At 51.5% G+C, this 24,224-nt stretch overlaps 1 protein-coding gene and 1 long non-coding RNA gene across 2 annotated transcripts; one reads left to right on the plus strand and one right to left on the minus strand.

Annotated features, from left to right (window-relative positions):
- Positions 1 to 6,379: 6,379 nt before the first annotated feature.
- LOC122729622 (cytochrome P450 2D14) lies at positions 6,380 to 15,290 on the minus strand. Its single transcript, XM_043968585.1, has 9 exons — positions 14,962 to 15,290; positions 13,679 to 13,850; positions 12,588 to 12,740; positions 11,978 to 12,138; positions 11,710 to 11,883; positions 11,409 to 11,550; positions 9,524 to 9,711; positions 8,942 to 9,083; positions 6,380 to 6,687 (listed from the first exon to the last, which is right to left on the minus strand). The coding sequence occupies exons 1-9, from the start codon at positions 15,157 to 15,159 to the stop codon at positions 6,509 to 6,511; spliced, it is 1,509 nt and encodes a 502-aa protein (XP_043824520.1). The 5' UTR covers positions 15,160 to 15,290; the 3' UTR covers positions 6,380 to 6,508.
- LOC122729623 lies at positions 13,866 to 15,878 on the plus strand. Its single transcript, XR_006353345.1, has 3 exons — positions 13,866 to 14,076; positions 14,790 to 14,920; positions 15,482 to 15,878. It is a non-coding gene; the product is annotated as an uncharacterized LOC122729623 (long non-coding RNA).
- Positions 15,879 to 24,224: the final 8,346 nt, after the last annotated feature.

Here is a 24,224-nt window from a genome sequence, read left to right on the forward strand (position 1 = left end):
TTTGTAAGGTCTCCTGTGCTTCCAAGGATCTTGTTTATGAGTCAGTGGCCTCCAAGGGGGGGGGGGGCTGAGTGCAGAAGAGGTGGAGCTGGCTGGCAGCGGCCTCCCCATGGAGCGGGACCTGTAGCTCTTCTCTTCCTCTTCAGTGCATAGGAGAGACCTTAAGGCCTGTGTGGGGGCCAGCAGATAAGTGCTATCCAGTGACCCAGGTAAGAGACCTCCCATGACCCCTGGGGCCGGTCTTCCCTGCCCTGAGCCTTGTGGAGGGGAGGGGGGAGGGCAAAGGGGGCCAGGCAGGCCCTAACAATGTCATATCCCAGGTGCCAAGGGGTGGGAGAGGGAGTAGGCAGCGGGCAGCCCCACCTCTGCCCTGGGACTTCTGCTCCCTCTCTGATCTGGCCTGTTCTCTCCTCCTGTCCTCTGTCTCTGCAGAACCTCAGAACCGAGAACCGGAAATGGCAAGCCAGGCTGGTGAGCTGGTTAGGCTGGGTGTGGGGGCCTGACTGCTTGTAGGAGCCAGAGGCTCTATTGTACTGACGGACTGACAGGTAGGCAGACGGGCAGCTAAACAGGTAGACGGGCTTTGTGGCATGAAGGCAAAAAGCCTCCTTTTGGTCTAGATCTAGTGGTCTAGAATCGGGCCCCAAGTCCAAATGTTGACTGTGTGACCGTGGCCAAGTCCTTTTTCCTCCTGAGGCCTCAGTTTCCTCTTCTGTGAAATGAGGAAGTTGGATCAGTGGCCTTCGAGGTTGCTTGTAGCTCAAGTTCTAGAAGCTTCTGATGCTGTTTGGTCCTAACCCCGGAAGGGTCCTTGTGCGGTGACTCCAAGGGGTCCCAGGAGGCTGAGCTGTAGCCCCCTTAAAAGGCAGAGGAGTCACCCAGCCTCTGCTGAGAGACCTCCAGTGATGGGAGACTCACTAACTTCTGGGGCAGGCTGTTCCACCTGGGGATAGTTCTGATTTCTGGGCCTTTTTCCTGACATTGAGGCCATGCCTCAGCTTTGGCTGCTCAGGGAGAGAGAAGGGGGGAGGGAGGCCTGGGTCTGAGATGCTCAGGAGGGTTAGTCTCCTCCCCTCCCCCTTCTTCTCCCCCACCTCCTCTCCCTCTTCCTCCCCTTCCCTCTCATCTTCCTTCTTCTCTTCCTCCTCCCCGCCTTCCCCACCTTGGACCCTGGTCCAGCCCTCAGGCCACTTCTGACTCTTTCCCCATCAGCCTTCCCAGAGAGCCCCCAAGGTCACCAGCCCCCCAGCTGCTGCTCTGGAGGATCCTCAGGGCCTGGCGGACGTCGTGGGCAAAAAGGAGCTGGGCACAGCCTCCCAGGTGAGACAGAGGCCCCCCCTCGTGCGCACCCCACAAACACCAGCTCCTGTTTCTAGCAGCAGTCTACGGATTTCAAAGGGCTTTCCTTAATTGAAACAACCTGCTGAGGATTTGGAGAAAGACCCTGTTGAGTCGTTTCTGTCGTGTCTGACTTTCTGGGACCCCATTTGGGGTTTTCTTGACAAAGATACTAGAGTGGTTTGCCAGTTTCCTTCTCCAGCTCATTTTACAGATGAGGAAACTGACGCAGACAGGGTGCCCAGGATCATAGATCTAGGAAGCGTCTGAGGCTGGATTTGAACTCAGGCCTTCCTGCTCCCAGTCCTGCCATTCTATGCACTATGGAATCACCCATCTGTGCCACCTCGAGTCTGGAGCAAGAAATCTTGGGTTCAATCCTCACTTTGATGCTTTACTGCCTGTGTGCCCCTAGGCAGCTCCCTTGCCCTCTCTGGGTCTCAGTTTGCTGGTCCACAAAATGGGTGGGTCACACTGGACGACTCTGATATTCTGCCATTGCCTTTCTGTGTGTGAGCCTCAGTTTCCTCCTCTGTAAGATGAGGGCATTGGACCACATCATGGTTTTGTGCCATAGGAGAACACTGTCAGTCTTCACGTTCTCCTTAGACTCAGCTCCTCCGGGAAGGGCCCAAGGCCCGGACTGCTTCAGGCTTCTCTGCTGTTCCCCAGGGGTCTGAGCCCCTCCTTCATGGAGCAGATCCTGCCCCCTCCTCTCCCCTTTCTCCCCGCCCCCAATCTGCTCCAGGAACAGCAGGAAAGGAGCCCAGGGGCTGGAGAATGGGAGGGGCTGTGATGGGCTGAGCGATCCCCAGGATGGAGGCTCGTGCAGAGCAGAGGCCTGGGGAGGGGCACTTATGGAGCTTCCTTCAGAGCTTTAAGGCTTCATTCTGTCTTGGCATCCCTAGAGCCCAGCATAGTGCTGGACAAATGCTTGTGAAGAAACAAATGAACAAATGAAGGAATGAAGGAATGGATGGATGGATGGATGAACCAAGGAATGGATGGATGGATGGATGGATGAATGAATGAATGAATGAACAAAGGAATGTATGGGTGGATGGATGAATGAATGAAGGAATGGATGGATGGATGGATGGATGGATAGATGGAATGGATAGATGGATGAATGAATGAACAAAGTAATGGATAGGTGGATGGATGAATGAATGAAGGAATGGATGGGTGGATGGATGGATGAATGAAGGAAGGAAGGAATGAAGGAATGGATGGATGGATGGATGAATGAATGAATGAATGAATGAATGAACAAAGGAATGGATGAAGGTTGACAATGAAGCTCCCTTGTCCAGAACCCAGGCCCTTGGTCTCCTCCCCACTTTTCTGCCCTTCAAGGTTTACAGAGGGCTTTCCTTACAGCTGGGGAGCTCCCAGTTATGGTAGGTGAGGGAACTAAGGCCCAGGAAAATTCTACATTTTTGAGGCCAATTAGGCCCCCACCCCCATTTTACAGAGGAAGAAACTGAGGCCAAAAGACTGGAAGGGACTCAACCCAAGTCACACAGCCAGCTGCTAAGGCTAGAACTTGAACCCAAGTCTCCTCCAGGTCTGGCACGGGGGTGGGGCATGTTGTCCACCCTTTAGAGAGAAAACTGCTGGTGCAGGGGTGGTCTCAGATACCACTCAGGCAGCTCCAATTAATCAATAAGCATGGGTAAGCTCCTACTGTGCCGGGCTCCGCACCCAGGTCCTGGGGATGCAGCACAAAGGGAGCATGAGCTGTCTCTTAAAGGCAGAGGGAGACTCTTGGCATCGGAGGCGAGGAAGGGAGAGCAGTCCAGGCCCTGGGGAAGGCAGGGCAAAAGCACTGGCCTCATGGTCCTTATCTGTCAAATGGCAGTGGTGATGTGGCTATAAATGGCCCCTGGCACCAGCCCTGGAAGCTTCATGGAGAAAGTGTTCAGACGCTTTCAAGGAAGAGAAACAAGTTAGCTTGGGCTGTTATCAGGTCTCGCCTTCCCATCTTACAGGTTGGGGAGCCGAGGCCCAGAAAGGGAAATGACTCGTCCAAGACCACCCAGTGATCTCATGGTGGAGCTGGGACTGGAGTCTGGGCTTTGCTTTTTTCCACCCTCTTGTTTCTTGATCCCACAGGAAAATAAGCAGGAGCAAAAGGCCACGCTCTATACATCAGGTAAGGCTGGTGGCTGCTGCACCCGCCTCTGAGGAACCTCCACTCCCAATAAAACACTGGCCACCAGGTTCCTTGGGCCTCCCCAAGGGCAGCCAGGCCCAGGAGCGTGGGCTCATCTGGGCCCTCTGGGCCTCAGACCCCCTAGGCCCTTGAAAAGGGCTCCGTGTCCCCGGAAGGATCCCCTCTCCTCAGATTCCACTGCACCTTCACTGGGAAGCTTGCCAGGCCTGCCCGTCCCCCTCCCCAGGCCCTCAGGAAGCAGGCTGCCCAGAAGGGGGGCCCCCTGCTGATGAGCTTTCGTGTGTCCCTCCTTTCAGAGCCGCCTGTGCACAGAAGGCCTGGCTGGGTCATGTGGCTCCTACGAGGGCTCTGGCTAGATTGGTTCTCGGCTCCCAACCTCCCCAAGACCCAGAACCACTGAAGAAGGAATGTTCTAATAAAGCCTGCCTGCAAATGCCATCATTGGGGTGCATATCTGGACCTGCCCAGTCTGTTACTGGGCTGCGGAGCCTGGGGCGAGAAGAGTGACCACACAACCACAGGCCCCACTGCCCCGCAGGGGCCCCCAGGCCCACTGCCACCCCAGCCACTGGTCAAGAGGCCAGCAGAGAAGCAGAACTGCCTGCCAGGGGCACTGCTCATCAGGGCCAGGCAGAGAACCTCCTAGGGCCAGCACTCATCCAGGTCAATGCCCATCAGTGTTTGGCCTATCAGGGTCAATGCCCATCAGTGCCTGTCAGGGTCAGTGCTCAGATTCCATCCTTTTTTTTTTGGCAGGGCAATGGGGGTTAAGTGACTTGCCCAGGGTTACACAGCTAGTAAGTGCCAAGTGTCTGAGACTGGATTTGAACTCAGGTCCTCCTGAATCCAAGGCCAATACTCTATCCACTGCGCCACCTTGCTGCCCCTCCATCCTCTTAACTCTTTGAAATTTGCTCTCACCAAGTCTCAGGTGTTGAGCCTCTGACTGGCTTTTGCCTCCTTAGCTTTTAGAAACCTTAAGGGGGAGCAGCCAATTCATTTCAAGTGTTCCATTTCTGCTCTAGCAACTTATCCCTCTGGAGTGAGAGGTCATGATGGCTTAGCTGGATACCAGAAAGTCCTGGGTTCAAGTCTTACCTCTGATCCTTACCATGTCATTGCCCCAGGCTCCCCTCTCCTTCCCCCACATTCCCCGCCTCCCAACTTCCCCCCGGGCTGGGGTTCTCTAGGACCATCAGTTACAAAGCTGGTGCCAAGCTTCCGGGGGTCACAACCTTGGTCTGCTTTTCCTTCAGGTTAAATGTCCCACCCCCGATACCTCCTGTGGCATAGTGTTAGGCCCCTCCTGCCTAATTCTCCTCTGGCCTTCCTATGTCATCCCTCCTGTGATTGGGTGTCTCCACCTAGCCATGATATTTCACATGTGTTCTAACCAAGGAAGTGCCCTTCCCTCTCCTCCTCCCCCTGGAGGCCACACTTTGGTGAAAGGGGCCCCCAAGGCCTGCCCAAATTGAGGGGCTGAAGCCTCTGACTTTGAGCCCCTCTCCCATGCCACACTCACACAGCTGATGCTTTTAATGAAGGTGAGACCTTCCACATGATAGCAGTACTGAATTTCACTTAGACTCAGCTCTTCATCAGAAGCAGTTCACTCATTTCAGTCATGACCCCACTGAGGGTTTCTTGGCAAAGATGCTGGCTTGCTCTGTCATGTCCTTCTCCCGCTCATTTGACAGATGAGGAAACTGAGGCCAGTAGGGCGAAGTGAATTTGCCCAGGGGTCACAGGGCATCCGAGGCCAGATTTGAATTCAGGAAAATGAGTCTTTCATACTTCAGGCCTGGTGCTCTGTTTACTGTGGCCCATCACCTAGCTGCCCCAGTCAGAAGATGTGGGTCCAAATCCCAGTTCTGATACCCACTACCTAACTGACCTTGGGCAAATCACTTGACCTTCCTTGACCTCAATTTCCTCTTCTGTAAATTGAGGGGATTGAATTAGACCCAACTACCTCTTGAACATCTTGAACTGGATGTCTCAAACTCAGTATGTTGAAAGTAGGTTTCATTATTTCCCTCCCAAACCCTCCCCTCTTTGTAACTTCTCCATTACCATAAGGACACCTCGATGGTCCCAGTTACCCAGGTTCACAACCCCAGGGTCATCACTGACTCTTCTCTTGTGCTCATATCACCTGTCCAACCTGTTGTCAAATCTGTGTCTTCCTTCACTACATCCCTTGTTTATGTTCCCTACTCATGCTAAGGCCACCGGCCTAGTGAAGGTCCTTATCACTTCTCCCTCAAATTATTGCAAAAGCTTTTTAATTGGTTTCCTTGTGTCAAGTCTCTTGCCACTCCAATCCATCCCCCACTCAGTGATCACTCCAATCCATCCCCTACTGAGCTGTCAGTGATCTTCCTCAGGCATAGACTCAACCATTGTCAGCCTCCTGCCCACTAAAGTCCAGGGGCCCCTGGGGGGCCAGGGGATGACTTGACAATATCCAGAGACTTCATGCTGGCTATTGTCATGGGCCCACAGGTGGAGGTCCTGTGGAATAACACCTTCGGTCCATAGGCCCGTTCACTCCAGAAGAGAGGCGTTAGTGGTCATTTAGTTCAAACCCCTCATTTCACTGAGGAGAAGACAGGCCTAGAGAGGGAAGGCAGCCTACCTTGGTAGAAAGAGCACTGGCTTTGGAAGCAGGAAACATGGCTTAGCCTTGACACTTGCTAGCTGCGTGGCCTTGAGCAAATCACTTTTCCAGACTAGAGTTTCCTTCCCTAGAAAATGAGGGAGTTGTGACTAAAGGACCCTCCCACAGGGCTGCTCTAAATGCCGTGTAACACGGGCCTGGCCGTGTTCTTCCCTTCGGTGCCCACAAGATTCAAAGGCAGGAGGTAGGAGCCCAGAAGTGGTTTATTCCCTGTAATGTCAGTGACATGATCCCTTAGCTCAAGAGGAGAGGGTTATGTGGGGCTAGTCAAAGGGCCATGATGAGGCTGTTGAGATCCTTGGCGGACACCTCTCCTATCTGGACATAGCGCAAAGTTGGAAGGGCTGAGGGGCTGAGAAAAATGAGGCATTGGCCTTGTCACTGGGTGGGGTGTGCCCCGGGGGCAGGACAAAGGTGAAGTCCTGTAGCAGGCTTGTGAAAAACAGGAACAGTTCCATCTTGGCCAGTGGCTCCCCCAGGCACATTCGGCGGCCTGCGTGAGAGAGGAAGAGTAAGGAGGGCGGAATGCAAGACCCAGGAAACTCCCAGGATGACTGGGAGAGGCCATCCCACCCTGGTTCCCCTCTGATTAGCTCTCAAAAAAGGAACACAGATTTAGATTTAGAAGGGACCTTAGAAGCCATCAAGTCCCACCGCCTTCATTTTACAGATGAGGACACTGAGGTGCAGAGGTGATGTCACACTGGTACTAAGTATCAGAGTCAAGATTCAAAGTCAGAAGATTATAGGTTTGAAGGTAGAAGGGACTTTAGAAGCCAACAAGTCCAACCTTCTAATTTTACAGATGAGGAAACTGAGTCACAGGCAACTTTTCTAAGGTCACACAGGTAATAAGGATTCCAAGTCATATGAGTTGGCTGGGACCTCAGACCTTCTATTCTACTCCTCTTATTTTGTTTTGTTTGTTTTTTGGTGAGGCAATTGGGGTTAAGTGACTTGCCCAGGGTCACACAGCTAGTAAATGTCAAGTGTCTGAGGCCAGATTTGAACTCAGGTCCTCCTGAATTCACAGCTGGTGCTTTATCCACTGCGCCACCTAGCTGCCCCCTCTTATTTTATAAATAAGAAAACTTACCTGATTTGCCCAAGGTCACACAAGACAGTAAATGGCTGATCAAATATTTGAACCCATGCCCTCTGACACTAAGTCCAGCTGTCTTTCCATTACACCCACTGCCTCAACACTCCTTCCTGTCCCAGGATCACCTGCTCTGTATTAGAGGGGACCTGGTTTTATACAACAAAATCAAAAAATTGTTGAGAAATTTAGTTTTTGTGAACTGAACCTGATTTAAAATGGATGGAATGGGAAGGTATGGAAACTGGCCATGGAGGCAAGGATTGTCCTTGTTGACAGCCTTGTGCTTGGCAAACTTAAAATGGTCTAAGAAACTTCTTATCAAAAGTCTTATTCTTGAAACCCCAGAAGCCTAAGGAACATTCTTCCTAATTTCTTCTTCCTCCTTTTCTACTTTGCCCTCCCTTTCCTCCATGGAGGCCCAGAATGTTAGAGTAAGGAGATACCTGAGAGATGCCCTGTCCTGTTCGGGACCATATCTATTCAGGAACGCCCTGGACAACATGCTTGGAGCCCTTCTCCTCGCCCCACCTCCCTGTTCTTCCCCCCTCTCCTTGAGTTTCCAGGTTCCAGGAGCAGAGGGCAAGGGCATCGCTATAGATGATGAATTCAGCTGCCATAGTCTGGGCTAAGACTAAGAAGGGAGCTTTAGGAGCCAAAGACAGACTAGAAAGCTTGGGACCTTATCCTGTGGCTTGGAGATTCCTTTGAAAAACCCATGGGAATGTGAGCAGTGAAAGGCATATTGACTTTGGAGTCAGGCCCTGGGTTTGGATCCTGCCTCTTCCTACTTGTGTAAGTCACTTGACCTTTCTGGGCCTTGGTTTCCTCGTCTGTAAAATGAGGAGCTTGGACTCTTATGACTGAAGTCCCTCCTAACTCAGGCTCCTCTCTATCCATTCAGATACTTCCTACTTGTTCAAGTCCTCCCTCTCCCCGCCCAGGTTCCACCATGAAACCCCAGCACCCCTTTGTACCAGTGTCCTAACTGGGTGGGCCAGCTGAGGTTTGCATCCAAGCACCTAGAGCAAGGTCCTTTCCTCCCACCTCCCTGGAGATTGCCAGCCCGTGCATCACAGTGGTTCTCTGGTTCCTCCTCCTACGGGGTTATGGAGGAAGGTGGGCCAGAGGAGAGAGGGGACAATCACCCCACTTCTGGCTCAGCTACACTCACAGTTGGATTGTCCTCCCCGGGCTCACCGACCCTTGGGCCCTCCTCTGAATCTGCCCCAGCTGCCAGGATGTCTAGTAATGGCTCTGCTTTTACTCCTGCCTGTCCCTCTCCCCTAATTACTGGCCAGAGCCGCATCCGGCCTTGACATGGAGGAGGAAAGCTGGGCACCAAGCTCCCTCTGCTGGGCTTGCTCCTAAGTCCTCCTTCTATGGCTAACGTCACAACACAGGGGCTGGGCAGTGCAAGTGGGATCATCTCCAGTCTGTCTGCAGAGAAGTTACCAGGCGCTCACACCGGGGCTGGCAGCCAGTGAGGGTTAAGGGCTGGAATTTGAATGCAAGTCTCCTGCCTGCACATGCTGTGCCCTGGGAGGGCACCTCCCTCCCCACCCCTCCCCTCTCCTGGCCCCCTCCTGCCAGGCAGGCTCTGATCCCTGGAGGCAGCCCCCCTCCCCTCCTCCTGCCCAGGCTGTACCTGCTGAGAAAGGGATGAAGGCTTCTGGCTTCACAAAGCGGCCCTCTGCGTTCAGGAAGTGCTCCGGCCAGAACCGGTAAGGCTGCTCCCAGGACGATTCATCTTTCAGCACCGAGGACAGGTTGGTGATCAGGGTGGTCCCCTAAAGTCCCTCCCCAGAAAAGTCTGTGAAGAGGGTGGAGTCCAGGACTCCCGGACCCCCTTCCTTCTCCTCAGGTCTACACCCTGGCCCAAGGAACCCCAGAGGCCTCCTCATCCCTGGGAGGAAGCTTTAATGAGGCTCACCCAATTAGAAGGTCAGAACGGGGGTGGGGGCCTTGGAATAGGGGATATCACAGCTGAGAGAGACCTCAGAACAGGGGGTGTCAGGGCTGGGAGGGGCCTGAGAACAGGGGGTGGCAGAACTCAGAGCCCATCCAGTCCTATCCCCTCATTTTTCAGACAGGGAAACTGAGGCCTAAATAGGCAAAAGGACTCATCCCAGATCACAGGAGCATCAAGGTGCAAAGCAGGGCCCCGCGGGCCTTGAAGTGGGCCTTCCTTCCTAGGTCTCTGGGGCTAGGCCTGAGCACAGGCGGGTACCTTGGGGATGAAGAAGCCTTGGATCTCAGTGTCCCGGCTTGTCATGTGTGGGACACCCAGGGGAATAATGTCTGAGAAGCGCTGAATTTCATGTATCACAGCATTGGTGAATGGCATGTGGGCCTGGTCCTTCATGGTTGGCCTCTGGTTCTGGCCAATCACTCTGTCTATTTCCTCCTGGACCCTGCCTGGAAAGACCAGGGAAGGTGAGGCTGAGAGGGCAGGGGTTGTGGGGCCATCCCAAGAGAGGTGGGGACTTCCACTAAGTAGCTGTGTGAACTTGACCTCGATGGCCTGCAAGAAGACTAAGTGGTCTCTGAGGTCAGACAAGGGACTTGGGCATGAACCTTCTTGGGACTCTCCTCTGTTCCCCTTAGAAAGGAAGAACCATTTGCCTCTCCAGCAGGTAGCACAGTTCCTGGTGAGAAGTAAGCATTTAATAAACGGTTGTTGCTTGTTACAAGGGATAGTCCAATCTGTACTAGCACAAGGATCGTCCTCTCCTGTGTCAGTTTGGAGACCTCCAGAGGCAGGGAGCTCACTACCTCCCAAGACAAGCGTCCGCTTTGAGACAGGTCTAGTTAGGAAGTGTTTCCATGAAGTCAAAATCTACTTGTCTGTGACTTCCCCATGTCCTGAGGGCAGGCCCCAGGCAAACCTTAGAGTATTATCCAAATGCTAGCCAAGGAGAGGATGTCAGATTCTTTGGTGTGTCCTCAAAGTCCTGGATGTCACTGAAAATGGAATGGGACTTCTTCAAGAGGTGGTGAACTTCCCATCACTGAGAGGGCTTTGCCCTGGTTTTCACCTCCACAACATCTTTCCTATAGGCCCTCTTCACTCCCCTGACACTGTTACCACCCTAAACCACCAGAGGCAACCCATCCCACTTTGGGGCAGTTCTTAAGGTTAGGAACTATTGCTGATCTTAAATCTCAGTCGGCTTCTTTGCAACATCCTCCCTCTTCCCATTCCTGGTTTTGCCCTGTGGGGGCCAGTGAGAACAAATCCTATCCCCATCCAAGGTAAATGATACTTGGACATTAACAACCCGTGTGTGTGTCTGCATGTGTGTGTATGCGTGTGCTCATGTGCGCGCATGCGTGTGCTCGTGTGCGCATGTGTGTGTATGCGTGTGCTCGTGGGCGCACACACACCAGTGGGGGCTTGAGCTGACAGTACTGCAGGTGCATCTCTCCTTTGACTCTCCCGTCTCAGAGTGGGGATGGAGATGAGGATAAGGGCTACAATTATTACTGTTGCTATTTGCCGTGTAAGAGGAAGCATGCTGTGGTTCATAGAAAGCTGGCTTCAGAGTCCATAGGACCTGAGTTTGAGTCCTGCCTCTGACACATACTAGCTGCATGAGCCCGGACCAGTCACTTAACCTCTAGCTCTCACCAGGAGCTCGCTCTGTGACTGAAATCACACTGCCAGACTAAAATTAAAATATTTTCTACTTACTAGCTCTGTAACCTTGGGTAATTTCCTTCCCCTCGATGAGCCTCAGATTCCTCATTTGTAAAATGAGGGGGCTGGGTGAATGATCTCTAAGATCTCTTCCTATTCCCCATCCAATACCCTCTGACTTATCCAAGGCCATTTTATAAGTGAGAGGCCGGCTCAGGTCTCCTGACTCCTGGGAGGGCCAGTCTGTGAGCTTGCTAAAGTGGAAGGGGGGCTATCTGTTGGATCCCATCTCCCTTCTCCCCTCTCTAGGCCCCTCTCCCTGCACCCCCACGCATAAGAAAACACTTGGTCTCCCGGGGGAGCCCAGAGCAGATGTGTGCTCGTCCAGGCACCAGACTTTGGCTTGGCTCAGACTTAGAATTCTCCCTTCCCTCTGGGCTCCCTCCCTCCCTCCTTGGCCTCCGGCGGGGCTCACGCTGGACACCGGGATGGAGCAGCATCAGCAGCAGTCCCCACTGTAGGGTGGCGGTAGTGGTTGCCATGCCCGCAGTGAACAGGTCCCCTATGACCATGCGGAGGTTTTCGGGGTTGAAACTGGTCCCTGGGATCCCCTTAGCCTGGGAGGAAAGAGAGAGACAGAAAGACTGCAGTGGGGACCAGGGGGCTCAGGGATCCTTTCTATCCCTCCTCCCCAGCTCTCCCCTGAGCAGCCATGTGACCCTTTGCTTTGCTGGGCCTTCCCTCCTGTGGTGCCGGCAGCCTCATTAGCCCCTCACCTTCTCTATCTCCATCAGGAAGGTGTCAGTCAGGTCCCGGGGTTGAGCTGGGTCCCAGGTCTTCCTGTGTTCTTCTAAGAATTCATCCAGAATATCAAATAAAGCCTTCTGAGCTCGGAAAAGCCTCTGGGGCAGGCCCGGGATGGAAAGGAGCACTGGGAAGTCATTTACCACCTGAATGCCAGGAGGGAGGGAGCAGGGCTCACAGCCAGCCCTGTCTGCTGACCGGGATCCCTGGGGCAAGGGGGCGGGGCGGGGCTGCAGGTACCTGCCGCATCAGCCCTGTGTCCTCCTTCAGGCTTGCCTCTATTAGGCCCCGAAGCTTCTGCAGCCTCTGGTCCTCATAACTGAATCGATTCCCATACGTCAGAAAGGAGATCACATTGGTGACACAGCCGGTCAGGAGAGAGCAAGGGTCAAAGGGTTGTCCTGTGGGTGGAGGCAAGGTGGAGGGAAAGGCATTCCAGAGTGCACCCCTCCCGCGTCATTCCCACCCAGCCTTGGGGCTTAGCTGCTCCCCCGTGCTGCAGGAGGCAGACTAGGGGAGCTCAGTGGGGCTTTGCTATAATGTGTTGACATTAAGAGGGTCCTGATAGGACAGCTTCTTTTAAAATTTTTAAAAATGTAATTGTTTTAAAATTTTAAATTTTAAGGACAGCTTCTTAAGCAGCTTAGAAGCAAGTGAATTCAGCCCCACATCTGCACGCACCTCATTTCCTTCTCCCTGGGGCTGCCCCCAGGGGAGCTCCCAGGGTACCCCACCCCCTGGCCCTGAAGACCTGTATCCTTGTTCCACCGTCCTTGAGTTCCTGCCTTCCTCAACCCCAGCCAGCAGAAGAAGTTGCTCATTCTGGCTCCCCTGGGGGACACAGACCCACCTTCCTTGGAGGCAAAGGCAGCGCAGAGAAAGGTTGCCTCGGTGGTCACCCACTTCTCCAGGGACTGCTTTCCCAGCCCAAAGTTCCTCAAGGTGGTCAAGGAGAATCTTCTTTGCTCCTTCCAGGCTTTCCCATACCTGGCCAATATCACACCTGGTGGGAAGAAGCAACGGAATTGGTCATGTGCCAGGCACTGGAGAGACAAAGAAAGGCAAATCCATGGCCCCTGCCCTCAGAGAGCTTACATATCTGAGATGCAGATACATACATACATATATACATACATACATACATACATGACATCTTCCAAATGGATGGAAGGTGCCCTCATGGGCAAGGAACTAGTGGCTGAGGGGCCTGGGAAGGTGAGATTAGAGCTGAGTCTCTAAAGAAGCCAGGGGTAGGGAGGGAGAGCCTTCCAGATATGAGATGGCCCCTTCAAAGGTATGGAATTGGGAAATGGTGTCCCCAGAATAGCAAACAAGCTGCTGTCACTGGTCATAGAGTGAATGCAGGGGAGAAGAGTTTGAAGCCTGAAAAGCTAGGAAGAGGCCACATTATTATTATTATTTTTTTGTGAGGCAATTGGGATTAAGTGACTTGCCCAGGGTCACACAGCTAGTAAGTGTGTTAAGTGTCTGAGGCTGGATTTGAACTCAGGTACTCCTGACTCCAGGGCCGGTGCTCTATCCACTGCGCCACCTAGCTGCCCCTGATTTCTTTTTTATCTTTGCTCAAACTGCTTCTTAGAATAGTTTTTGGCTCACTCCTGAACTTGCACATTCTTCAAGAGACAAGTGAAGCCCTGCCTCCTCCAGGAAGCCCTCCTAGACCACTCCAGCCTACATTGAGCTCTCCCTTCTGAACACCTTCACTGCTGAGTCTGAACAAGTGTAATCTCCTAGAGAGTTAACTTCTCGGGCCTCAGTTTCCTCCTCTGAACAATAAGATAACAATAAGGACTTGATAACTTCTGAGGATTACTAAGCATTGCTTTTGAGGACAGTGCTCCAGTGAGTGAGGCTACCCTGGCATACTAAGCAGCCCTGGAGGTCACCCTGGGGCACTGGCTGGGTCAATGAGCTACTTGCCTTGGGCACTGGGCCCAAAGCCCAGGTGCTTGTAGACCGGTGAGGGTGGCCTGTCCGAAGTATCCTCAGACTTCTGCACCAAGGCCTCAAGGACAGCTTTGTGCCCGTTCAACACCACCACAGGGGTCCGGACCATCTGGAGGCTAAAGACATCCCCAAACTTTGCCCGGAGCTGTGGAGGGAAGGAAAGGCATGGGCAGAGTGAGGGGGCAGGGCCCAGGACTCACTGCACCATGCTGACCTGGAGCCTTTACCCCAGGGTTCTGAATCCTGGCCCTGAGCACCTAAGGTGCCCCAGAGCTAGGCACTGCCAGAAGCAGCATCCATGATGGAGGGAGCAGGAGATGACCGCTGTGCCCACCCAGATTAGAAGAGGTGACCAGGAACATATGCGAGAGGTAACACACAGAACAAGCAAGCTATGGAAGTCAGTCATAGGCTGATATTCAGAGCTGGGAAGGATCTTAGAGGCTATTGAGTCCAACCTCATTTTACAAAGGAGGAAACTGAGGCAAATGGGACAGGGGTTAAATGACTTGCCCAAGGTCACACAGCTAGAAAGTTGAAATTTGAACCCAGGTTCTCTGATGTCAGATCCAGACAGTGAAGACGTATGTACTTAATAATTTAGGTGCTGGGGCTGCTGTCCCTGCCTTCAGGGCTATCTCATCTCATTCATTCAGTCTGGTTGGAGCAGGAGACAGGAAGAAAGGAGAGTCTCGAGAGGGAGGGGGGGACCCAGCGCCGAGTGAGGCGCTTGTATCTTATCCAAGACACAGAGGACAGGGAGGCACCGGAACTTCTTGAGAAGGGCAGTGATGTGGTCGGAGCTGGGGAGGGGGGAGCCTGGGTAGGCGGTCAAGGGAGAGGGGGACCTGAGCCAGAGCGTGGAAAGGGAAAGAGGGATGGAGGTGGGGAGGGGGAGCTATATGTGGAAGGAAGTTGAAAAGCTCCACAACCCAGTGGGGAGACAGCCGGACCTCAGTCAGGGAGACTTCTGGCTTATATCGCAAAGCAGCGGGTGGGGTAAAGGAGCCGTGGGAGGTGGGAGTAGAGAGGGTGGGCGGGGCTTTGAGATAGGCCTGAATTTTAGAAGGTTTTGTTTCCACAGGTGCTGGATTGATTCCTAAGTGGTTTTGGCTTCCCTACCATTGCCCATCAGGCCTCGGGAGATTGGAGGACCGTGTTTGCTGATCTTCACTGGCCCCCAGGGTGGGAGACCTCTCCCCAACTCACTCTGTCGTGAGTCCCCTGCCTCCTCGCATCCCACCTGGCCCGCTTACTTGTTTGAAGGAGTCATGGAGATCCCTAAAGTCCACTTGGAGCGTGTTTCCCAGCAGGGGCATCAAGGGGGGGCCCGGAGGATAGCGGAGGGGTCTCTGCCACCGTTTTGAGAATTCCAAAAGGAACAAGAAGACAATGAGGGCAAGGGCCGCGGTGGTCAGGGTCTCCCTGCAGAACAGCTGAGCCACTAGTGCCATGGTGTTTGCCCCTATCCCTGTCTCCCGCTAAAGATCCTGGTCCTCTGGCAAGGCTGGGCTGTTCTTCCTCCTCCTCCTCCTCCTCCTCTTCCTCTTTCCTTTCTCTCGATGCCTGACCCGAACTTTTTCTCCGGCTCTGGGGTGGTGCCCCTGCTGGGCTCCTCCCCACATGTCACCTCCCTCCTCCCTCCCTCCCCTAGCTGTAGCCCAGTTTCTCTTAAAGGGGGAGTAGGCCTGGGCAGAGGGATTTAATGGAAAGGACTCTGCCCTGGGAGTCAAGGGCAGCTGAGCTCTAATCTTGACTCTGGTACCTCCTACTTAGGTGACCCTTGATGAGCCTAGGTGCCCTCATTCTCTGTACCTCACTTATGGCAGTCTCTCAAAGCATCTCCAGCCCCAGAGTGTGGTATGGATACATTTATATAGACTGATCATCTGTTAAGCCTCTTGTGGGCAGCCTGGTACCATGGATAGCGCCCCGGAGACCTGGGTTTGCGCTCCACTGCTAACTCAGGACCTCAGGCAAGTGGCTCCCCTTCTCCGGGAATTAGCGACAGAAATGAGACTCTAGGGGTCCTGGCTTCCGGGCCCCAGGCCCTTGACCTTACTCTGCCTCTCCACTGATTAACTGGAGGGTGTTCAGGGGAGGCAAGCAGGATAGGGAGGGGCATAGGACAATTGGCTTGAAGGAAGTGGGCATGTGTAGTTTGGGGAAGGGCGTGAGATGTGGCTGGGGGAGGGAAGGGCATGACAGCTCTCCTGGGGAGAAGGGATTGGGCCTCTTCTATGCACCCCAGAGAGCAGAAAGGATTGGGAGTGGGGGTGGGGTGAACTTCAAAAGATCCAATTTAGAAAAAACGAAACAAGCAAGAGCTGCCCTAGAGTAGCCTGGCTTCCCCAAGGAGGGGGTGGGTTCCCCTTCCCCTTTCCCTGAGGGTCTCCAAGCAGAGGCTGGTATGTCAAAGAGGGGACTTCCTTTAGGTTTGGTTTGAGTTAGATGGGCGGTGAGGTCCTTTCCAACACTCTCAATCTGTGATTCTGGGAAGTGCTTCAAGACTCTTACAGGTTAGAACAGACGGATCCTGGAAACTCACTCTTGCTTAGAGCAGAGAACACAAAATGTCAGTTAAAATCTCACAAGATCCAAAATCTGGTGAGCTCTGGTTGAGGGCCTGCTTTCTTCTGCTCCTCGATGTCTTTTGCCTCCAGACCACCCAGGATGGGCTATAAATCAGAAGCTGGGTCCCTGCTTGCTAAGATATCCTGCCCTTGGCCCCACTTTCCTTGTCCAGAGACTTGTCTAACCCAAATCATCCACTTGGGACTGGCTGAAGGACGGGGTATGTTTGACTTCTAGGAGACTTGGAGGAGGGTGGGTGAGGGTGGGATCCTAGATCTGGGGCTGGAAGGGCCATCAGAGGCCATCTAGTCTATCCCTCTCATTTTACAGATGAGGAAACTGAGGCTCTGAGTAATTAAGGTCATACAGGTAGTGTCAGAGGTGGAACGGAAACCCAGCTTCTTTGACTTGGCAGCCAGTGTTCTTTCTCCTGGACCCCACTGGGACCCCTAGCATCTCCAGTAAGAAATACTCTAGCCTCTCCTCCCAAACCCTCGGTGATGGGGCTCTTGCTGCTGCATCTGGAAGCAGTCCATTCCACTGGGCCCAGTACTTGTTAGGAAATGCTTCCTTTGGTCCAGCCAGAATCTGCTCATCTCAAACACTTGTGGGATCCCAGATCCCAGACAGACAAACATGCAGCGTTCGAGGGGAGCCAGTTCCTGCCTTGGTCATGTCCAAACACATTCGGCACCCTAATTCCATACCCCAAATTGAGGCCTTGGGAGAGGACTCTAGAGAACTTCTAGTCCAGCTGATTGATTTCTCATTTGTGAGTAAACTGAGGCCTAGAAAAGTGAAGAAGTTCATGGGACAGCTAGGTGGCATAGTAGATGCCTGGAGATAGGAAGATGAGTTCAAATCCAGCCTCATATACTTCCTGGCTGTGTGACCCTGGGGAAGTCACTTACACTTTGTTTGCTTCAGTTTCTTCAAGTCAAAAATGGGGATCACAATAATGCTAAATGAGATATTTGCAAGACACTTAGCACAGTGATTGGTACATAGCTGGAGCTTTTTTTCTCTCTTTTTTTTTTTTTTTGCGGGGCAATGAGGGTTAAGTGACTTGCCCAGGGTCATACAGCTAGTAAGTGTCAAGTGTCTGAAGCCAGATTTGAACTCAGGTCCTCCTGAATCCAGGGCCGGTGCTTATTCCACTGTGCCACCTAGCTGCCCCCATAGCTGGAGCTTAATAAATACTTTCCCCCTTCCCTATCCTCCCCCTCTTCAAGGTATCCCAAGGTATCCCTGGCACCTCAGACCAAGGTCCTCTGGTTCCAAATGCTGTGGTCTACTAACCCACACTGTATCTTCTCCCCTTCTCAATCTGGGCTGCTACCTTCAGAGGCCAAGCAGAGGAAGTCTCATGCTTTCTCTTCTGGCCAGTCCTTATTCACTTAAAGAGAGCTGTCTTTGAGGGGCTGTGTGGTAAAATGGAGAGTCTGAGGGACTGTGGGTTCAAATCCAACCCCTGACACTTCTAATCTTGGGTGAATTACTCTATTTTCCTGAGGCAGATGTTTCCTCTCATGTGAATATTGGGGCAGGGGTTTGTACATCCAAAGGGCAATCAAACTGCATACCATTCGACAGCAAAAACTAGATCAAAGAGATCAAAGAAAAGGGATTATGATCTACTTGTAGAAAATATTTATAGCAGCTCTTTCTATGGGGCGAAGATTTGGAAATTGAGGGATGCCCATCAACTGGGAAATGGATGAACAAGCTGTGGTATATGATTGTAATCGAATACTATTGTGCTACAAGAAATGACAAAGGGGATGGCTTCAGAAAAACCTGGGCAGAGTTATATGAACTGATGCAGAATGAAGTGAGCAGAACCAGGAGAACACTGTATATAGTAACAGCAACATTGTAACAATGACCAGCTGAGAAAGATTTAGCTATTCTGATCAAGACAATCCCGAAGGAATCATGATGAACAATGTTCACCTCTGGAGGGAGAACCGATGGACTCTCAGTGCATGTTGAAGCAGACCTTTTTCACTTTCTTTATGTTTCTTATTTTTTGTGTGTATTTTCTTTTGTGACAATGGCTAATAAGGGAATGTTTTGCAAGGCTTCATGTGTATCATTGATATATTGCTTGCCTTCTCAAGGGGTGGGAGGGAGGGAGAGAATTTGAAACTCAAAATTGTAAAAAGTGAATGTTTAGGGGCAGCTAGGTGAAGCAGTGGATAGAGCACCGGCCCTGGATTCAGGAGTACCTGAGTTCAAATCCAGCCTCAGACACTTAACACTTACTAGCTGTGTGACCCTGGGCAAGTCACTTAACCCCAATTGCCTCACTAAAAAAAAAAAAAAAAAAGGATAAATGTATCCTATCCTTCAACCAGTCCCGAGGGGATGATTTGGGTTAGACACTCAAGGAAGTGAGAGCAGGGGCAGGATCTCTCAGCAAGCAGGGATCCAGGTCCTGACTTGATAACCCATCTTGGGTGGTCTGAAGGGTAAAAGATATCCAGGAGAGGAAGAAAGCAGGCCCTGCAAGCAGAGCTAATAATAACTAATGAGAGGAGTTGGGGCCTCTGATTTGTTAATGAGCCTTACAAAGTGCCAAGACAGGACTTATGGCTTCATCACGGGCACCTAATGAACAGACAGCCTGAGCTGCCTCTTTTCATGGACTCCCAGTATCTCAGAGCTGTGAGGGACCTTGAAGGACATCTAGTCCTACTCATACTGAACCAGGAATCCCTTCTGCAGCACCCGGCTCCAGGGCCACTGCGGCAGCCCACTGGACTGATTGTTGGTCAACTCTCAGGGTTACGAAGTCCATGGAATTGGACATTTGGAGCTGGAGAGCACTCAAAGGGTCCAGCCAGTCCACCCACTGGAGAGGACACTGGAGCCCAAAGGGGTTAAGGGACAAGGTCAGGGTCACACTGATAATAAGTGACAGAACAGCAATTTCTAACTCCCAATCCAGCCTCCACCATGGAAGGTGACTAACTGGCTTTGGAGTAAGCACTGAGAGATACTTAGGGAATCTTGGGCATGTCCACCTTTATAAAATGAGGCCAGCCTCTAAATCCATGATCTTGGGACTCTGTCTCTGTCTCTGCCTCCCTGTCTTTCTCTCTGTCTCTGTCTCTCTCTGAGGAGAAAAGTCAGGGAATAAAGGAATGGAAAGAGGCATGGGCTTTAAATTATGGTCTGTGTGTGTGTGTGTGTGTGTGTGTGTGTGTGTGTTTCTTTTTTAAAATCTGGGTAGTGGGGGACAGCTAGATGGCTCAGTGGATAAAGCACCAGCCCTGGATTCAGGAGTACCTGAGTTCAAATCCGGCCTCAGACACTTGACACTTACTAGCTGTGTGACCCTGGGCAAGTCACTTAACCCCCATTGCCCCCCCACCCCAAAAAAAAGCTAGGTGGTGGAATGTATGGAGTTCTGTGCTTGGAGTCAGGAAGACCTGAATTCAAATCCTGCTATAGATACATGGCAGTCCTGCCTCAGTCTCTCTATCTGTCAATAAGGGGGTCCTCAATAGCCTCTAAGGTCTTTTCTGGCTGGCAGTGGGATGGGGGAGGAGGCAGACCCTGTGGGATATGGCCCAACCCAGAGAATTCAGTCTGGAAGGGAGGAGGGGTTGAAATGAGATGTAAGGATAAAAGCCACTGATCAAACGTGTTCTTTTAAAAAATAAGTTCATCAGAGAGGCTAAGGAAGGTCTTCTGAGGAAGGCTGTTGCCCACAGGGGCATCACAGAAGCCTTCCCGGAAGAGGCGGCGTTTCAGTTGGATGAATAGAGAAGTTCAATAGATAAGAAAAGGAGGCAGAGGCAGCAGTTTGAGTGAAGGCACAAGTCAGAGGAAGTCAGACCGTGTCTGTACAACAGAAAGTTGATCAGTTTGGGTGGAACACAGAGTGTCTGCAGAGGATAGGGCCTTGAATGACAGATTCATTCAATAATTCTTTGTGGTTGTTTTGGTTGTTTTTGTTGTTTTTGTTTTTTTTTTTGTTGTTGTTGTTTTTGCAGGGCAATGAGGGTTAAGTGACTTGCCCAGGGTCACACAGCTAGTGTGTCAAGTGTTTGAGGCTGGATTTGAACTCAGGTCCTCCTGAATCCAAGGCCGGTGCTTTATCCACTGGGCCACCTAGTTGCCCCACCCCTCCATTCAATAATTCTTTTCTGCCCACGGCTGGGGCTGTCCAGGGCCTCGCTGTGATTCGGGGCCTTCCTTCTCTTTTCCTCAATCTGTTTCCCACAGGAGCCTTCCCAGAGCCCAGGCTCAGGCAGAAGTTGGAGCAGGCATTTATGCTGATGCACCTGAAGTAGGTGAGAGGCTGCCCCCTGTGAAGGGGTTGGTCCTTTCAAAGTTCACAGGATTTGGAGTTGGGACGGCCCTTACAGGTCACCTCCTCCTGTCCCTTGTAAAAGAAGTTAATGAGTAACAGAGCCGGAGTTTTGACTCTCAAGCCATTGTACCAAGCTGCTTCCACAGCGAGTCCTTGCGGAAGATTCTCTGCCAGAGGACATCTCCCCATTGGACAAAGTGGCTTTGTGGAGCCTACATCTTTGTTTTTTTGTTTGTTTTTTGCAGGGCAATGAGGGTTAAATGACTTGCCCAGGGTCACGCAGCTAGTAAATGTCAAGTGTTTGATTCCGGATTTGAACTCAGGTCCTCCTGACTCCAGGACTGGTGCTTTATCCACTGAGCCACCTAGCTGCCCTGAGCCTACATCTTTGCGAGCAAGCCAGGCCTGCTGGGACTGAAGGCAGGTGGGCAGAGGTGGGCAGAGGGGCAGAGGGGATTTCTGGGCCCTTGGGGTCCTTCAGACTTGGCCAAACCAATTCCATAGGCATTTATGAAAGTGCCTTGTAGGGATTTGAGATGAAATAAGAGATGGTCCCTGACCTCAGGGAGTTTTCCTTTTTTTGGGTCTGACCCACTCTTGGCCTCTACCTTTGTGCCAACGTTGGCAGGCAGAAGAAGCAGCAGAAGGGTGCAGGGTCTGGGGATGGCGAGGCATCTACAGCTCCAGAGGCCTGTGGGATGTGCTTTGGACAGATGATTGAATCAGAATGAGTCCTGTGCCCCACCCCCACAGAAAGAGTTCCTTCCTGTTCCTCACACCTGTATTTTGGGGGAAGCCCTAGTTAGTTGAGGCTCTGTTCTCTGCAGAGGTGGGCCCAGTCATGGTGCTTACCCTTATTGTCCACTGATCCCCCCCCCCCAACCATTCTCCATTCTTCAACACTGTGGCATTAGAAAGCCAGTCCTGTGTCTGTCCCTGGGGTCAAACCAGCCTGAACCATCAGGAGGATCTGAAACAGTCCTTAGGATAGCACTTCCTGGGGGATCTGAATCCTGCCTCAGACAAGTGACCCTGGGCAAGTCACTTGGCTTCTCTGTGCTTACTCCAATGGAAAATGATAGAGTGCCCCTACATGCCCTCCAAAGTCCAGATCCTCAATCCTATGAAAAACATCTTTTTTCCCTAAAAAATAAAGATAGAAAGAGGAAGGAATTTGGATGCAGGGGGTGGGCTGGGAGGCAGCTAGGTGGGAGTGCTCAGGTCAGCCAGGTGGTGCCGTAATGCATGGAGAGCTGGGTCTGGAATCAAGAAGACTCATCCTCCTGAGTTCAAATCCAGCCTCAGACCCCTCACGATCTGTGTGACCCTGGGCAAGTCTCTTAACTCCTTGGTCTCAGTTTCTTCATCTGCAAAATGATCTGGAGAAGGAAATGATAAACCATTCTAGTATCTTTGCCCAGAAAACCCAAAATGGGGTTACAAAGAATGGGACACGATTGAAAAAAGTGAACAACAATAAGGTGGGAATAGTCAGTGATAGAGGGCTGGGCTTAGAGTCAGGAAGACTTGAGTTTGAATCCTGTCTCAGATACTTTAGTAGCCATACCACCCTAAGCAAATCCCTTCACCATTCTGTGCCTCAGTTTCCTCTTCTGTAAAATGAGGGGGTTGGTGGGCAGCTAGGTGGCGCAGTGGGTAGAGCACCAGCCCTGGATTCAGAAGGACCTGAGTTCAAATCTGGCCTCAGACACTTGTCATTTACTAGCTGTGTAACCCTGGGCAAGTTGCTTAACCCCCATTGACCCGCAAAAAAAAAAAAAAAAAGAGGGGGTTGGACTAAATTCTCTCCAAGGTCCCTTCCAGTTCTAAATCCATGATCATATGAAAACATTTTATTAAAAGATGGCATGATGGGGCAGCTAGATGGCGCAGTGGTTAAAGCACCGGCCCTGGATTCAGGAGGACCTGAGTTCAAATCTGGCCTCAGACACTTGACACTTACTAGCTGTGTGACCCTGGGCAAGTCACTTAACCCCCATTGCCTAAAAAAAAAAAAAAAAAGATGGCATGATGGCATTGAAGGCCACTAGGTGGTGCTGGACTTGGTGGCAGGAAGACCTGAGTTCAAATCTTGCCTCAGCTGACAGCGATGATGAAGAATGGCTGATGATGACGACATCCATGACACTGTATCCCACGGTTCAGGAATTCTGAGGCTCGCTTAGGTGAAGGTGCTGCTGCTGCTACTGGCCAATGCTTTCAGAAAAGTCTGTCTTGTAGTCTTTATCTAATAAATGGCTCGACCAGTTCGTCAGGTGTTATGTGGATGGATTGAAATGGCAGGAAACAAAGGTTCGTACTTCAGAGCAGACTGATTTCTTGGTGGGCCATGCAATTGCACAACAAATAGGGAACGGGCCCCCTCAGGTGCTAGACCCCAAATAGAGGGGGAGACAAATTTTTAAGCATTAAAAGAAAGCAATTAACAGGATGCAAGATTAGGTAATCTGATTTCTAATTGGAGGAAAGATTAGAGACTTTTCAAGTTGGGAGAGGGAGAGTGAACAGGAGCAATTCCCTGAAATCAGAAAAAGAGGTGTCCCACTCCCCTCAAGTGTCCATATTCAATTAAAGGAACATGGGAACAATAACTGATTGACCAGAACAGGGCTAGTTTTCAGATAAGACATATGGGTTCCTTGAGATGTATAACTGTGAAAAACTCCATGCATCAATCTTCAGAGCTGACTGGAGTTCTGGTCAGCGTAACCCAGGTCCCCAGTTTAGCATTAAACAAATCTGGTCTCTAAGCAACACATCGAGGTGGTCCAGCTTCTCAGTCACGCAGGGCTAGGTTCAAACAATGCAATAAGATTTACTCACAATTCCCATAATTGAATAAAGTTTCCTCGCAAGACAGAAATTGGACTAGACCCATAATAGAATAGAAATGGGACCGAGCTAGCTCCGCCATTGAGTCACAAGATGGAGTCAGTGTGGTTCACTCGATTCCCACAGTTCCCACAATTCCCGCAATTCCCACAGTAGGCAGCATGGTGACTGTCTTCCTTGTCCTGAACCCCAACATGCAAGCAATATAAATTACAGGTGGCATATCCATGGTGCTTTAAAGTCTGCAAAGTTCTTTGTATGCATCATCTTACTGATCCCCACAACAACCCTGTGACGCAGGCACTGTAGGCATTCTTGTGCCCATTTTTCAGAGGAGGAAACTGAGGCTCAGAGAGGTCAAGTAACTTGACTAGGATCACAGAGTGACCAAGTGTGGGTCAGAGACAGAACACGAAGCCAGGCTTTTCTGACTTCAAATCCAGGGCTGTATCTACTATTCCATACTGCCTCTTCATATATTGGCTAGACAGCTATATAAATATAAATATAATAAACAGAACAATAATAATAGTACTATTTCGATAGTACTTTAAGGTTTGCACAAGGCTTTAATTATGTTACCTAATTCGATCCTCACAACCCCCCCGGGGAGGTATCCACATTTTATAGATGAAGAGACAGAGGATGGGCAAGGTTAGACGTCTCTTTCAGGTTCACACAACTAGTGAGTGTCTGAGTCAGAATTTGAACTCAGGCTTTGCCCCTTCTAAGTCCAGTGAGATAGCCTAGCTGCCTCTGACTGAATGGTAG

This window comes from Dromiciops gliroides, chromosome 5 (assembly GCF_019393635.1).
Source record: "Dromiciops gliroides isolate mDroGli1 chromosome 5, mDroGli1.pri, whole genome shotgun sequence".
Lineage (NCBI taxonomy): Eukaryota > Metazoa > Chordata > Mammalia > Microbiotheria > Microbiotheriidae > Dromiciops > Dromiciops gliroides.

Coding starts and splice junctions, on each gene's coding strand:
- LOC122729622 (XM_043968585.1), bottom strand. CDS start 15,159: ATGGCACTAGTGGCTCAGCTGTTCTGCAGGGAGACCCTGACCACCGCG. Junction 12,741..13,678: donor CTTTGGGCCCAGTGCCCAAG/GCAAGTAGCTCA, acceptor TCTTCCCACCAG/GTGTGATATTGGCCAGGTAT. Junction 9,084..9,523: donor AAGGCTTCTTCATCCCCAAG/GTACCCGCCTGT, acceptor GAGGGACTTTAG/GGGACCACCCTGATCACCAA.